General features: G+C 45.6%; 1 protein-coding gene across 4 annotated transcripts in view; it reads left to right on the top strand.

The window, feature by feature from the left end:
• Nucleotides 1–16059, top strand: part of LOC135513789 (serine/threonine-protein kinase TAO3-like) — a 164010-nt gene that overhangs the window by 107171 nt on the left and 40780 nt on the right. For 3 of the 4 annotated variants that reach the window (XM_064936719.1, XM_064936718.1, XM_064936720.1), the window contains 5 exons: nt 1802–1898; nt 2693–2806; nt 3688–3779; nt 6223–6316; nt 10268–10349. In XM_064936719.1, coding sequence (XP_064792791.1) covers nt 1802–1898; nt 2693–2806; nt 3688–3779; nt 6223–6316; nt 10268–10349 — 479 coding nt within the window. Of the gene's footprint in view, nt 1–1801; nt 1899–2692; nt 2807–3687; nt 3780–3941; nt 3961–6222; nt 6317–10267; nt 10350–16059 lie in introns of those variants that run through there. The other variant, XM_064936722.1, reaches the window with a different exon arrangement.

Genomic DNA, 16059 nt, shown 5'->3' on the forward strand with positions numbered 1-16059 from the left:
ACAGATCTTCATTGTAAAGGGTTTAAACACAGTTTCCCATACTTGTTCGATGAACCATAAACAATTAATGAACATGCACCTGTGGAACGGTCATTAAGACACTAACAGCTTACAGACGGTAGTCAATTAAGGTCACAATTATGAAAACTTTGGACACTAAAAAGGCCTTTCTACTGACTCTGAAAAACACCAAAAGAAATATGCCCAGGGTCCCTACTCATTTGCATGAACATGCCTTAGGCATGCTGCAAGGAGGCATGAGGACTGCAGATGTGGCCAGGGCAATAAATTGCAATGTCCGTACTGTGAGACGCCTAAGACAGCACTACAGGAAGACAGGACGGACAGCTGATTGTCCTGGCAGTGGCAGACCACATGTAACAACACCTGCACAGGATCGGTACATCCAAACATCACACCTGCGGGACAGGCACAGGATGGCAACAACATCTGCCCGAGTTACATCAGGAACGCACAATCCCTCCATCAGTGCTCAAACTCTCTGCAATAGGCTGAGAGAGGCTGGACTGAGAGCTTGTAGGCCTGTTGTAAGGCAGGTCCTCACCAGACATCACCGACAACAACGTCAGTGCTCTTCACTGACGAGTCGTGGTTTTGTCTCACAAGGGTGATGGTCGGATTCACGTTTATCTTACAAGGAATGAGCATTACACCAAGGCCTGTACTCTGGAGGGGGATCGATTTGCAGGTGGAGGGTCCGTCATGGTCTGGGGCGGTGTGTCACCGCATCATCGGACTGAGCTTGTTGTCATTGCAGGCAATCTCAATGCTGTGTGTTACAGGGAAGACATCCTCCTCCCTCGTGGTACCCTTCCTGCAGGCTCATCCTGACATGACCGTCCAGCATGACAATGCCACCAGTCATACCGCTCGTTCTGTGCGGGATTTCCTGCAAGACAGGAATGTCAGTGTTCTGCCATGGCCAGCAAAGAGCCCGGATCTCAATCCCATTGAGCACATCTGGGACCTGTTGGATCGGAGGGTGAGGGCTAGGGCCATTCCCTCAAGAAATGTCCGGGAACTTGCAGGTGTCTTGGTGGAAGAGTGGGGTAACATCTCACAACAAGAACTGGCAAATCTGGTGCAGTCCATGAGGAGGAGATGCACTGCAGTACTTAATGCAGCTGGTGGCCACACCAGATACTGACTGATACTTTTGATTTGACCCCCTCTTAGTTCAGGGACACATTATTCCATTTCTGTTAGTCACATGTCTGTGGAACTTGTTCAGTTTGTCTGTTGAATCTTATGTTCATACAAATATTTACACGTTGAGTTTGCTGAAAATAAACACAGTTGACAGTGAGAGGACGTTTCTTTTTTTGCTGAGTTTATATATATATATATATATATAGCACTTGTGTTTGTGTCCCATCCTGGCTGTCATGGATATCATTTTAAACACCCATGGTGGTGTGTGTATGTGTGTGTGTGAAGTGCTGTTGAAAGGTCTCCACTGTAGTTCCACTTTGCCATTTGACTCCTTGTCAAGGCTTCGCTCTACTAGCCTGGTTCCAGAACTGTTTGCTCTGTCTTAACACCTCTCTATAGTCATTGCGTTAGCAAGACGGCACAAACAGATCTGGGACCAGGCTATAGTTCTACCAGAGCCCTGAATGTGTTTTATAACCCTAATATCCCAACCCTTTACCCAATAGGCAGATGCTGTTGGGGTTGTTTGTGGCTGTGTGTAAATCAGGAAGGGCAGATTACTGTACCCTGTGTCTCTAGATAGCTCTGACGGTTTTCCCCTTCTGGTTTATTTTTCTATCCTCTCTAGTTCATAAGAAACCGCTCCAAGAGGTTGAAATTGCTGCCATAACCCATGGTGCCTTGCAGGGACTGGCTTACCTACATTCCCGTAATATGATTCACAGGTGAGTGGTCGGTCGGGTCTACCTGTCTGTTTCCACATTTAAAATGTTCCTCGACAACCAAATTTGAACTGATGCTGAGACGATAAGTGGTGTCTGTTTTCACAGCTAGGTAATAATGACGTTATCAGAGAACTGTATCAGAGCGGTTATAGCTGGCAATCCTTATCTCAGTTCCATGTGCATTCCAACAAGCCCTCTTGAACGTCACTAACGGAAAATGGTATTACGTGCTGAAGCCCGTATCGTTTTACTATGCTCCCATAAAGACACGTGTTACTCTTTTATTATACACAAATAGGATAGGCATCCACTATTACAGTAGTAATTCCCAAGCCCTAAATTCTCTGGCAAGCATTGTTTTACTACTGGTCGTTATGTCACTGATTAAAATGTTCAAAAGTTGAGGACAAAATGTCTTAAATAAAAATGATTCCCTACAGAATTTCATAAATGAATTGTAAGGTTTTATGCCTCAAAAGTAGACTTTACAAGTGTCCTCTCACTGTTTTCTGTGCTCAAGGAAATGTCTTTATTAATTATCTGGAGTTGTTATTCACAACGTTTCAACCACATTCTTCCTGGAGTTGAGCTCCTGTCATCTGCTTTTTGGATATATATCATAGATAAATAAATAACAAAGAAAGAGAAGTATACTACAAACATATTGTAACACTTTACGGTGTCCGTCTTTATTTGTGCATTCATGAATCGTTCATAAAGGCTACATAATGTGTCCTAACAATATCCCACCACCCTGACCATGTTGTCCCTTCTCTCTTTCTCGCGCTCTCTAGAGATGTAAAAGCTGGAAACATCCTGCTAACAGAGCCTGGCCTGGTCAAACTGGCAGACTTTGGCTCTGCCTCTATAGCTTCTCCTGCCAACTCCTTCGTAGGAACACCTTACTGGTCAGTACCTACCACAACACTAACACCTGATTGGTCAGTACCACCACCACTAACACCTGATTGGTCAGTACCTAACACAACACTAACACCTTACTGGTCAGTACCTACCACAACACCAACACCTTACTGGTCAGTACCACCACCACTAACAACAGACTGGTCAGTACCACCACCACTAACACCTGACTGGTCAGTCCCACCACCACCACTTAACACCTGACTGGTCAGTACCACCACAGCTAACACCTGATTGGTCAGTACCTAACACAACACTAACACCTGACTGGTCAGTACCACCACCACCACTAACACCTTACTGGTCAGTACCACCACCACCGCTAACATCTTACTGGTCAGTACCACCACCACCACTAACACCTGACTGGTCAGTACCACTACCACCACCACTAACACCTGACTGGTCAGTACCACTACCACCACCACTAACACCTGACTGGTCAGTACCACCACCACTAACACCTGACTGGTCAGTACCACCACCACCACTAACACCTGACTGATCAGTACCACCACCACTAACACCTGATCAGTACCACCACCACCGCTAATACCTGACTGGTCAGTACCACCACCACCGCTAACATCTTACTGGTCAGTACCACCACCACCACTAACACCTGACTGGTCAGTACCACCGCTAACACCTGACTGGTCAGTTCCACCACCACCACCACTAACACCTGACTGGTCAGTACCACCACCACTAACACCTGACTGGTCAGTACCACCACCACCACTAACACCTGACTGGTCAGTACCACCGCTAACACCTGACTGGTCAGTTCCACCACCACCACTAACACCTGACTGGTCAGTACCACCACCGCTAACACCTGTGCACATCTGTCTGTGTGTTCCAGGATGGCCCCAGAAGTGATCCTAGCCATGGATGAGGGTCAGTACGAAGGGAAGATAGACATCTGGTCCCTGGGAATCACCTGCATAGAACTGGGTGAGTTAGCGTACTCCTGTTTTACTGGGAATCACCTGCATAGAACTGGGTGAGTTAGCGTACTCCTGTTTTACTGGGAATCACCTGCATAGAACTGGGTTTTTTTACTGGGAATCACCTGCATAGAACTGGGTGAGTTAGCGTACTCCTGTTTTACTGGGAATCACCTGCATAGAACTGGGTGAGTTAGCGTACTCCTGTTTTACTGGGAATCACCTGCGTAGAACTGGGTGAGTTAGCGTACTCCTGTTTTACTGGGAATCACCTGCGTAGGACTGGGTGAGTTAGCGTACTCCTGTTTTACTGGGAATCACCTGCGTAGAACTGGGTGAGTTAGCGTACTCCTGTTTTACTGGGAATCACCTGCGTAGAACTGGGTGAGTTAGCGTACTCCTGTTTTACTGGGAATCACCTGCGTAGGACTGCATCACTTTATTATTTACATTTTAGTCGTTAAGCAGATGCTCTTCGTCAGAGCATTGGTAGGAGGTTTCTCCTCTTTGACTCCCTGTAGAGCAGAAAGCTTGCAACTAACCCTCTCAGCTTCCAGTGTAGAAATGATTTTGGACATATCAGGAGGCATCATTACTTGTTAGGATAACCTACTGTTTTGGCCTGCTTCAGAATGTCAAACCAATAGACATACAGTTGAAGTTAGAAGTTTACATACACCTTAGCCAAATACATTTAAACTCAGTTTTTCACAGTTCCTGACATTTAATCCTAGTAGAAATTCCCTGTCTTAGGTCAGTTAGGATCACCACTTTATTTTAAGAATGTTAAATGTCAGAATAATAGTAGAGAGAGTGATTTATTTCAGAAGTTATTTATTTTGTCACATTTTTAGTGGGTCATAAGTTTACATACACTCAATTAGTATTTGGTAGCATTGCCTTTAAATTGTTTAACTTGGGTCAAACGTTTCGGGTAGCCTTCCACAACCTTCCCACAATACGTTGGGGGAATTTTGGCCCATTCCTTCTGATAGAGCTGGTGTAACTGAGTCAGGTTTGTAGGCCTCCTTGCTCGCACACGCTTTTTCAGTTCTGCCCACAAATTTTCTATAGGATTGAGGTCAGGGCTTTGTGATGTCCACTCCAACATCTTGACTTTGTTGTCCTTAAGCCATTTTGCCACAACATTGGAAGTATGCTTGGGGTCATTGTCCATTTGGAAGACCCATTTGCGACCAAGCTTTAACTTCCTGACCAATGTCATGAGATGTTGCTTCAATATATCCGCATCATTTTCCTCCTTCATCATGCCATCTATTTTGTGAAGTGTACCAGTCCCTCCTGCAGCAAAGCACCCCCACAACATGATGCTGCCACCCACATGCTTCACGGTTGGGATGGTGTTCTTCAGCTTGCAAGCATCACCCTTTTTCCACCAAACATAACCATGGTCATTATGGCCAAACAGTTCTATTTTTGTTTCATCAGACCAGAGGACATTTCTCCAAAAAGTACGATCTTTGTCCCCATGTGCAACTGCAAACCATAGTCTGGATTTGTTATAGAGGTTTTGGAGCAGTGGCTTCTTCCTTGCTGAGCGGCCTTTCAGGTTATGTCGATATAGGACTTGTTTTACTGTGGATATAGATACCTCTTTTGTACCTGTTTCCACCAGCATCTTCACAAGGTCCTTTGCTGTTGTTCTGGGATTGATTTGCACTTTTTGGACCAAAGTACGTTCATCTCTAGGAGACAGAACGCATCTCCTTCCTGAGCGGTATGACGGCTGCGTGGTCCCATGGTATTTACTTGCGTACTATTGCTTGTACAGATGAATGTGGTATCTTCAAGTTTTTTTAATTGCTCCCAAGGATGAACCAGACTTGTGGAGGTCTACAATTTATCTTTCTGAGGTCTTGGCTGATTTCTTTTGATTTTCCCATGATGTCAATCAGAGGCACTGAGTTTGAAGGTAGGCCTTGAAATACATCCACAGGTACACCTCCAATTGACTCAAATGATGTCTGTTTAAAAGGCACAGTCAACTTCGTGTAGGTAAACTTCTGACCCACTGGAATTGTGATGCAGTGAATTAGTGAAGTGAAATAATCTGTCTGTAAACAATTGTTGGAAAAATGACTTGTGTCATGCACAAAGTAGATGTCCTAACTGACTTGACAAAACTATTGCTTGTTGACAAGACATTTGTGGAGTGGTTGAAAAACAAGTTTTAATGACTCCAACCTAAGTGTATGTAAACTTCCGACTTCAACTGTCGCTACACCATCTGGCGAGAGGAATGACGCTCAGTCCTGTTTTTCATGTGATTTAGTGTGGCCCTTTATCTATTTCAGACACTGCATGTCACTCACTGACACTATTATACAAACAGACAGATAATGGGAATTACTAGGCCAGTAGTATCTCTTATCTTTCCTATTGGTCAACCAGATATGAACTCCCTCCTAACTCTCTCTCCCCCTCCATAGCGGAACGGAAACCTCCGCTGTTCAACATGAATGCTATGAGTGCCTTATATCACATTGCCCAGAACGACTCTCCCACGCTGCAGTCTAACGAGTGGTAAGTCATCACCATCCCTCCACTGAGCTGTTTGACCACACACACACACACACACACAAACACAACCTTTCGCAGCCCTGGAATTCCCAGTCAAAGTACACTACATGACCAAAAGTATGTGGACACCTGCTCGTCAAACATCTCATTCCAAAATCATGGGCATTAATGTGGAGTTGGTCCCCTTTTGCTGCCAAAACAGCCTCCACTCTTCTGGGAAAGCTTTCCACTAGATGTTGGAATGTTGCTGCTGGGACTTGCATCCATTCAGCCACAAGAGCATTAGTGAGGTTGGGCACTGATGTCGGGTGATTAGGCCTGGCTAGCAGTTGGCATTCCAATTCATCCCAAAGGTATTCGATAGGATTGAGGTCAGGGCTCTGTGCTGGCCTGTCAAGTTCTTCCACACCGATCTCAAGAAACCATTTCTGTATGGATCTCGCTTTGTGAACGGGGGCATTATCATGCTGAAACAGGAAAGGGCCTTCCCCAAACTGTTGCCCCAAAGTTGGAAGCACAGAATTATCTAGAATGTCATTGTATGCTGTAGCATTTAGATTTCCATTCACTGGAATTAAGGGGCTTAGCCCCCTACACCATGAAAAACAACCCCAGACCATTATTCCTCCTTCACCAAACTTTACAGTTGGCAGTATGCATTCGGGCAGGTAGTATTCTCCTGGTATCCGCCAAACCCAGATTCATCCGTCGGACTGCCAAATGGTGAAGTGTGATTTATCACTCCAGAAAACGCATTTCCACTGCTCCATAATCCAATGGTGGCGAGCTTTACACCACTCCAACCAACACTTGGCATTGTGCATGGTGTTCTTAGGCTTGTGTGTGGCTGCTCAGCCATGGAAACCCATTTCATGAAACTCCCAGCGAGCAGTTATTGTGCTGACGTTGCTTCCAGAGACAGTTTGGGACTTGGTAGTGAGTGTTGCAACCAAGGACAGACATTATTTTATGCCCTAGGCGCTTCAGCACTATGTGGTCCCGTTCTGTGAGCTTGTGTAGCCTACCACTTCGCGTCTGAGTCATTGTTGCTCCTAGACGTTTCCACTTCACAATAGCAGCAATTACAGTTGACCCGGGCAGCTCTTGTAGTGCAGAAATTTGACAAACTGACTCGTTGGAAAGGTGGCATCCTATGACGGTGCCAAGTTGAAAGTCACTGAGATCTTCAGTAAGGCCATTCTACTGCCAATGTTTGTTTATGGAGATTGCATGGCTGTGTGATTTATTTTATACAACGGGTGTGGATGAAATAGCCAAATCCACTAATTTGAAGGGGTGTACACATACTTTTGTATATATAGTGTATGTTATGTAATTACCTGAGGGGCCCAGCTGAGGCCTATTTAAAGAATCAGGCTCAAGTACACAGACTTCTACTGTAATCTACCATTCACCAAACCACACTCCGTAGGATGGAGAGGGGGATGGAGAGAGATAGACAGGGAACGAGACAGGGAGAGAGAGGAATGGAGGGAGACAAACAGACAAATGGGTATGGAGGGAGCGAGGCAGGGAGAGAGGAGGGGAGAGAGGCAGACAGATGGATGGTTATGGAGGAAGCGAGGCAGGGAGAGAGGAAGGAGGAGAGGGATGATGGAGAGAGACAGACAGATGGATGGTTATGGAGGAAGCGAGGCAGGGAGAGAGGAAGGAGGAGAGGGATGATGGAGAGAGACAGACAGATGGATGGTTATGGAGGAAGCGAGGCAGGGAGAGAGGAAGGAGGAGAGGGATGATGGAGAGAGACAGACAGATGGATGGTTATGGAGGAAGCGAGGCATGGAGAGAGGAAGGAGGAGAGGGATGATGGCGAGAGACAGACAGATGGATGGTTATGGAGGAAGCGAGGCAGGGAGAGAGGAAGGAGGAGAGGGATGATGGAGAGAGACAGACAGATGGATGGTTATGGAGGAAGCGAAGCAGTGAGAGAGGAAGGAGGAGAGGGATGATGGAGAGAGACAGACAGACAGATGGATGGTTATGGAGGAAGCGAGGCAGGGAGAGAGGAAGGAGGAGAGGGATGATGGCGAGAGACAGACAGATGGATGGTTATGGAGGAAGCGAGGCAGGGAGAGAGGAAGGAGGAGAGGGATGATGGAGAGAGACAGACAGATGGATGGTTATGGAGGAAGCGAGGCATGGAGAGAGGAAGGAGGAGAGGGATGATGGCGAGAGACAGACAGATGGATGGTTATGGAGGAAGCGAGGCAGGGAGAGAGGAAGGAGGAGAGGGATGATGGAGAGAGACAGACAGATGGATGGTTATGGAGGAAGCGAAGCAGTGAGAGAGGAAGGAGGAGAGGGATGATGGAGAGAGACAGACAGACAGATGGATGGTTATGGAGGAAGCGAGGCAGGGAGAGAGGAAGGAGGAGAGGGATGATGGCGAGAGACAGACAGATGGATGGTTATGGAGGAAGCGAGGCAGGGAGAGAGGAAGGAGGAGAGGGATGATGGAGAGAGACAGACAGATGGATGGTTATGGAGGAAGCGAAGCAGTGAGAGAGGAAGGAGGAGAGGGATGATGGAGAGAGACAGACAGACAGATGGATGGTTATGGAGGAAGCGAGGCAGGGAGAGAGGAAGGAGGAGAGGGATGATGGAGAGAGACAGACAGATGGATGGTTATGGAGGAAGCGAGGCAGGGAGAGAGGAAGGAGGAGAGGGATGATGGAGAGAGACAGACAGATGGATGGTTATGGAGGAAGCGAGGCAGTGAGAGAGGAAGGAGGAGAGGGATGATGGAGAGAGACAGACAGATGGATGGTTATGGAGGAAGCGAGGAAGGAGGAGAGGGATGATGGAGAGAGACAGACAGATGGATGGTTATGGAGGAAGCGAGGCAGTGAGAGAGGGATGGAGAGAGACAGACAGATGGTATGGAGGGAGCGAGGCAAGGGGAGAGATGGGAGGATGGAATGAAAGAAGGAAGAAGGATGCAGAAAGACAGGCAGCAATCACACTAGCCCCCCCCCCCCCCCACACACACACACACTTTCTGATGGTGCATTGACTGGCATAGAAGGAAGATCCAGTCGAATATTACTCTACATGTCAACATTTACAATGACATGGCACTACACCCACTTTACAGTAGTATCACACCATAGAGGTGGGAGTTTGTACTCTACTTGACCCAAGATAGATATAGGACTTATATGGCTGCAGGAATACATTCCCTTCAACAGATACAGTTCCTTGTACTACAGCTGAAACAAGTGGCAGCATACGTCACTCTTTACAAGGGGATTTTCCTGACGGTGAAAGTGTTTTTTCATCGTCCATGTTCCGTACTGAACAGTGCTACTCATTGTTCTGCAGTGTAGGAGTCAATGTGGCAGTTGTGAAACCTTAAGCAAGCAGATTCACAAGTAGCGCTCACTCTCCAAGAAATGAGAGTTTGATTTTCTATTCATTTATTTCTGTGGGTGGCCCCTGTGTCAGTGTGTTGTTGGATGTGTTTCAAACAGGCCTCTGGCATTAACATAGTCTCTCAGAGCTGAAACTAGCAGAAACATCACCATGCAGCGTTAGTCTGAAAGAAGGCAGGTGTCATGTTGATAAGCAATACAGGTGCTCTCTTAACCCTGACTCTGTGTATACTACTGAATGTATGACACTTTGACAGATGATTGAAAGTGACAGCTTTATGTCTTTATGCTTGTTTCTCCCAGAGCTAAGACTAGTACAACAATTAGAAAACTATGTGGACTGTATGATGTACCCATGCAAAGAGTTTGATGATGGACTTTCAATAACACTGACAAACATGGTGAATAACTATAGAAGCACCGCTTGGCCCTGACTCTGGTTTGAAAGGTGGGAAAGTGGATGTTGACTACTATTGCCTATAGTGCCTGGCTTAATCATTGTTGCATTCTGTTTTCTTCCGTCCCTCCGCTCCACCTCTCAACCCCTCTATCCTTCTTCGAGGTCGGACCCCTTCCGGAGCTTCGTTGACTGCTGCCTCCTCAAAATTCCTCAGGACAGACCCTCGTCTGGGGAGCTGCTGAGAGTGAGTGCACTTCCTGTTATTTCTGACACCTCACTTCCTGTGTCAGTCTCTCAAAGACCATCTGGATGAGTGTCATCCTAAATGGTATCCTATTCACTATATAGTGCACTACTTTTGACCAGAGCCATATGGGTAGTAGTGCACTAAGAAGGGAATAGGGTGCCATTTTGGACGCATGTCGATGACTCACTGCCTCCCACAGCTCTAGAGAAGATATTAATCAAAGATTCCACAGCGGTTATTCCACACACATACACACACACACTGGTTCCACAGGGGTTAGGGTTTTGTTGTTTAGTGTGTTTGAACTTTATTTTACATTTTTTTGCTGTGCTACACCTCGTGTTAGATGTTGATAAAGCTTCAAGTGTAAGCTTGCCTGTCTGTGGACTCACTAAACATTCTGACCAAGCCCCCTTGACGCACAATGATAGCTGAAGTCAGCCCCCATAGACCCCCTTGAGTTAGAGCACAAAAGCACAGTCACACAGTCTTTGTCATTTGTACGTCCTGATCTGCCAATACACTGTGCTCACCTGTGTTCATTGTGTGCATGTGCGTGTGCGTAAGACAAAGATGGCTCGGACAGACATAGCAGCTCTGCCTCTAGCTCCTAAGCAACTTTGCAGTATCTGTTTATTTGTGTGTGTTATTTCTTACATTATTAGCCCAGAATGTTTTTTGTGTTATTACATACAGACTGAAAGAACTTTTGGATATCAGAGCGGCGGTAACTCTCCACCATTACAACCAGGAATACGACTTTCCCAAATTGGATCCTTTGTTCTTACATCCCAAGGCATTTTAACTTATCCCAGAAGCCGCTACAAGATACCGCCGGCTGAGAAGAGGTATTCGGAGTGGACTTCTAGTCCCACTCAGGAGCTGTGCACACCATCCACCGCTTCCGACTATATTACTTGCTAATGTTCAGTCTCTGGGTAATAAAGTAGATGAGCTCAGGGGCGAGGATCTCCTTCCAGAGAACCATCAGGGACTGTAACATACAACATACTCTGTTTCACGGAATCATGGCTCTCTCGGGAAATACTGTGCCCGTCCATACAGCCAGCTGGGTTCTCAGTACATCGCACAGACAGGAATAAAGAACTCTCCGGGAAGAAGAAAGGTGTGGGTGTATGTTCCATGATTAACTACTCATGGTGTGATTGTGATAACATACAGAAACTCAAGTCCTTTTGTTCACCCGACCTAGAATGCCTCACAATCAAATGCCGACCCTATTTCCTTCCAAGAGAATTATCTTCGGTTGTAGTTACAGCAGTGTATATTCCCCCTCAAGCCGATACCACGACGGCCCGCAAGGAACTACACTGGACTTTGTGCAACCACATATCCTGAGGCCTCATTAATTGTAGCTGGTGATTGTAACAAAGCAAATTTAAGGAAAACGATACCGAAGTTCTATCAACACATTGACTCTAGTACTTGCTCTGCTAAAACACTCGAGCACTGCTACTCCAACTTCTGGGATGCCTACAAGGCCCACCCCCGCCCTCCCTTGGGCAAATCAGATCATAATTTTGCTCATCCCTTCCTATAGGCAGAAACTCAAGCAGGAAGTACCCGTGCTAAGGTCTATTCATTGCTGGTCTGACCAATCGAAATCCATGATTTTAATATTATTTTGATCACTTAGACTGGGATATGTTCCGGCCAGCCTCTGAGAATAACATTGATGTATACACTGACATGGTGACTGAGTTCGTCAGGAAGTGTATAGCGGATGTTGTTCCCACTGTGAATATTAGAACCTACCCAAATCAGGAACCGTGGCTAGATGGGAGCATTCACGCAAAACTGAAAGAGCAAACCACCACATTTAACCCATAGCAAGGTGACTGGGAATATGGTTGAATACAAACAGTGTAGTTATTATAATGCAGTCAAACAGGCAAAATGTCAGTACAAAGTAGAATCGCAATTCAACGGCTCAGACACGAGCCTGTGGAAGGGTCTGCAGACAATCATGGATAACAAAGGGAAAACCAGCCACGTCGAGGACACCGACAGCTTGCTCCCGGACAAGCTAAACACCTTCGCCCTCTTTGAGGATAACACAGTGCCACCAACGCGACCCGCTCCCACGGACTGTTCCTTCTCGTTCTCCGTGGCGGACGTGAAAAATACATTGAAACATGTTAACCCTCGCAAGTCTGCCGGCCCAGACTGCATCCCTAGCCGCGTCCTCAGAGTATGCACAGACCAGCTGGCTGCAATGTTTACGGACATATTCAATCTCTCTCTATTCCAGACTACTGTCCCCACTTGCTTCAATATGTCCACTATTGTTCCTGTACCCAAGAAAGCAAAGGTAACTAAACTAAATGACTATTGTCTCGTAGCACTCACATCTGTCATCATGAAGTGCTTTGAGAGGCTAGTTAAGGATCACCTCTACCTTACCTGACACCCTACAGCCACTTCAATTTGCATATCCGCCCCAATAGATCCACAGACGATGCAATCGCCATCGCACTGCATACTTCCCTATCCCATCTGGACAAGAGGAATACCTATGTAAGAATGCTGTTTATTGACTACAGCACAGCCTTCAACACCATAGTACCTCCAAGCTCATCATTAAGATCATGGCCCTGTGTCTGAACCCCACCCTGTGCAACTGGGTCCTGGACTTCAGCCACCCCAGATGGTGAACGTATGAAACAACACCTGAAGCAACACCTCCACTTCGCTGATCCTCAACGTGCGTTCTCAGCCCCCTCCTGTACTCTCTGTTCACCCATGACTGCGTGGCCATGCATGCCTAAACTCAATTATCCCATTTTTAGACGACACATCAGTTGTAGGCCTGATTACCAACAACGACGAGACAGCCTACAGGGAGGAGGTGAGGGCCCTGGCGGAGTGGTGCCAGGAAAATAACCTCAACGTCAACAAAATGAAGGAGCTGATCGTGGACTTCAGGAAACAGCAGAGAGAGCATGTCCCTATCCACATCGATGGGACTTCAGTGGAGAAGGTGCAAACCTTCAAGTTCCTCCGCGTACACATCACTGACGATCTGAATTGGTCCAGCCACACAGACAGAGTGGTGAAGAAGGCGCAACTGCATCTCTTCAACCTCAGGCGGCTGAAGAAATTTGTCCTATCAAATCAAAGTTTATTTTTCACGTGCGCTGAATACAACCTTACAGTGAAATGCTTACTTACACGCTCTAACCAATAGTGCAAAAAAAAAAGATATTGGGTGAACAATGGGTAGGTAAAGAAATAAAACAACATTAAAAATACAGGCTATATACAGTAGCGAGGCTATAAAAGTAGCGAGGCTACATACAGACACCAGTTAGGCTGGTTGAGGTAGTATGTATATATATATATATTGTTATATATTACTACACTGTTGAATCTAGGAACACAAGCATTTCGCTACACCCTCAATAACATCTGCTAAATATGTGTATGTGACCAATAATTTTATTTGATTTTGTGTGTTAATTTGTGCATGTTGTGTTCATTGTGTGCCTGGCTGTGTAATGGAGATATTTTAGTTTGTTTGGCCGACAGGTAATCCGAACTGCCTGCTAAGTGTTTTACGTTCTTGGTTAGTTGTCACTCTCACTCTCCAGGGTTCCAGCCAGGGGGCTTGTCATTTTTTATCTGGCTGCCCAGGGAGTGTAGGGGTTAGTAGGCTGGAGGGGATGAGACAGTGGGGGGCTAGTCTGGAGCTCTGGGTGTATGTGTACCTTTAGGTGGAGATCTAGGATCAGCTTTTCCTCCCCCAAATCCTGACCTTAATTAATTATTATAACCTTAACTATTAGTGAGGCTGACCTTGGGCCAGTGTCGAGTAGGCAACTTCCTCCAAATCTGAGTCGGGCAGGGGGTATCCACATCACTGCCCCTCGAGCCCCTAATTAAAACGCACACGCTCATTGCCCGCCGCCCCTCTTTGAGCTCTTTAGGAGTCAGGTCACTAATCTGTGCCCCTGTGCTGTCAACAGATGCTTTCCCTTCAGGTTCCACTTCCACTGAGTGAGAAAATTACAGACTCTCTATTATTGTAACAGTGAGAGGTTAGCATATTTTAGGGTTATGAAATTTGTGTGTCTAACTTTCTCACTCATCGTTATTCACGATTCATTCAGGATGATCTGTAATCATGGTAGCATCCACATTAACATAGATGTGTTTAGAAACATATTATATTCTTATTTACTATAAAAGTGGCACGATACATTTTTTATGATTCATTTCTACTGGGCACAAAATAATGGGAAACACAACCCCCCAAAAAAACAGCAAATGTATCTCATTCTCTCCTTTTCCCCCTTCTCTCTCCAAGCCCCCTGGTCCATGGGAGCTCTCATTCTCTCACTCACTTGTTCAGTCCCTCTCTCCATCTCTCTCTCTCTCTCTCTCTCTCTCTCTCTCTCTCTCCGTCCGTTTGTTTGAAAACAGGAAAATGTGTCATCTCTATTTCCAGAGTATGATGTCATCAGTGTGCTGCTGAATGAGAGAGTACATTACATTATATTACCCAGCCAGTATCTGTTAGATAGGTGTGCAGGGAGACACACAGGCATTGCATACATCACATTTCATTTAGCAAATATTTTGTTGTGTGTGGGTGGGTGGCGGCTTGAGCCTTTTGGGGGCCCAAAGCAAGAATTGTTTGGTGGGCCCCCTACCTCACGGCAAAACATTTTAGTTGTCCGCCTCTTTACGGTGGATAATTTTTCCATGGGACGTAGAGAAAATGTGCAGTTTTAAAGCAAGTTTTCTGCAATTTTAGAACACATTTCATGCAATCCTACCCGTTTAATGCAATTAAGAGACATTTTTGCAATTCCTTAGCTAATTTCCTGCAATTGTCCACATTTAGTATTGACTTATGCCATGTCAGTATGATATCTGAGTGAGAATGACTAACAAAATCAATGGGGGCGTGGGGGCGGGCTACCACTCTGTCCCATATGTCCCTTAATCTATATAGGATGTATTCCTGCTATAAACCTAGATAGGGACTCTATCTAGGTTGAATAACCCACAGGCGCCCTCTAGTGACCAATGGACAATAGAGATTTTCTTTCAGATAGAAATCACATGTATTGATATATACAGTACCAGTCAAAAGTTTGGACACACCTACTCATTCCAGGGTTTTTCTTTATTTGTACTATTTTCTACATTGTAGAATAATAGTGCAGACATCAAAACTATGAAATAACACATATGGAATCATAACCAAAAAAGTGTTAAACAAATCAAAATATATTTTATATATGAGATTCTTCAAAGTAGCCACCCTTTGCCTTGATGACAGCTTTGCACACTCTAGGCATTCTCTCAACCAACTTCATGAGGTAGTCACCTGGAATGCATTTCAATTAACAGGTGTGCCTTGATAAAAGTTCATTTGTAGAATTTCTTTCCTTCTTAATGTTGTGACAAGGTAGGGATGGTATACAGAAGATAGCCCTAATTGGTAAAATACCAAGTCCGTGTTATGGCAAGAACAGCTCAAATAAGCGAAGAGAAATGACAATCTGTCATTACTTTAAGACATAAAGGTCAGTCAAACTGGAGGTTCTTCAAGTGCAGTCGCAAAAACCATAAAGCGCTGTGATGAAACTGGCTCATGAGGACCACCACAGGAAAGGAAGACCGAGAGTTACCTATGCTGCAGAGGATAAGTTAATAAGAGTTACCAGCCTCAGAAATT

This window comes from Oncorhynchus masou, chromosome 25 (assembly GCF_036934945.1).
Source record: "Oncorhynchus masou masou isolate Uvic2021 chromosome 25, UVic_Omas_1.1, whole genome shotgun sequence".
Lineage (NCBI taxonomy): Eukaryota > Metazoa > Chordata > Actinopteri > Salmoniformes > Salmonidae > Oncorhynchus > Oncorhynchus masou.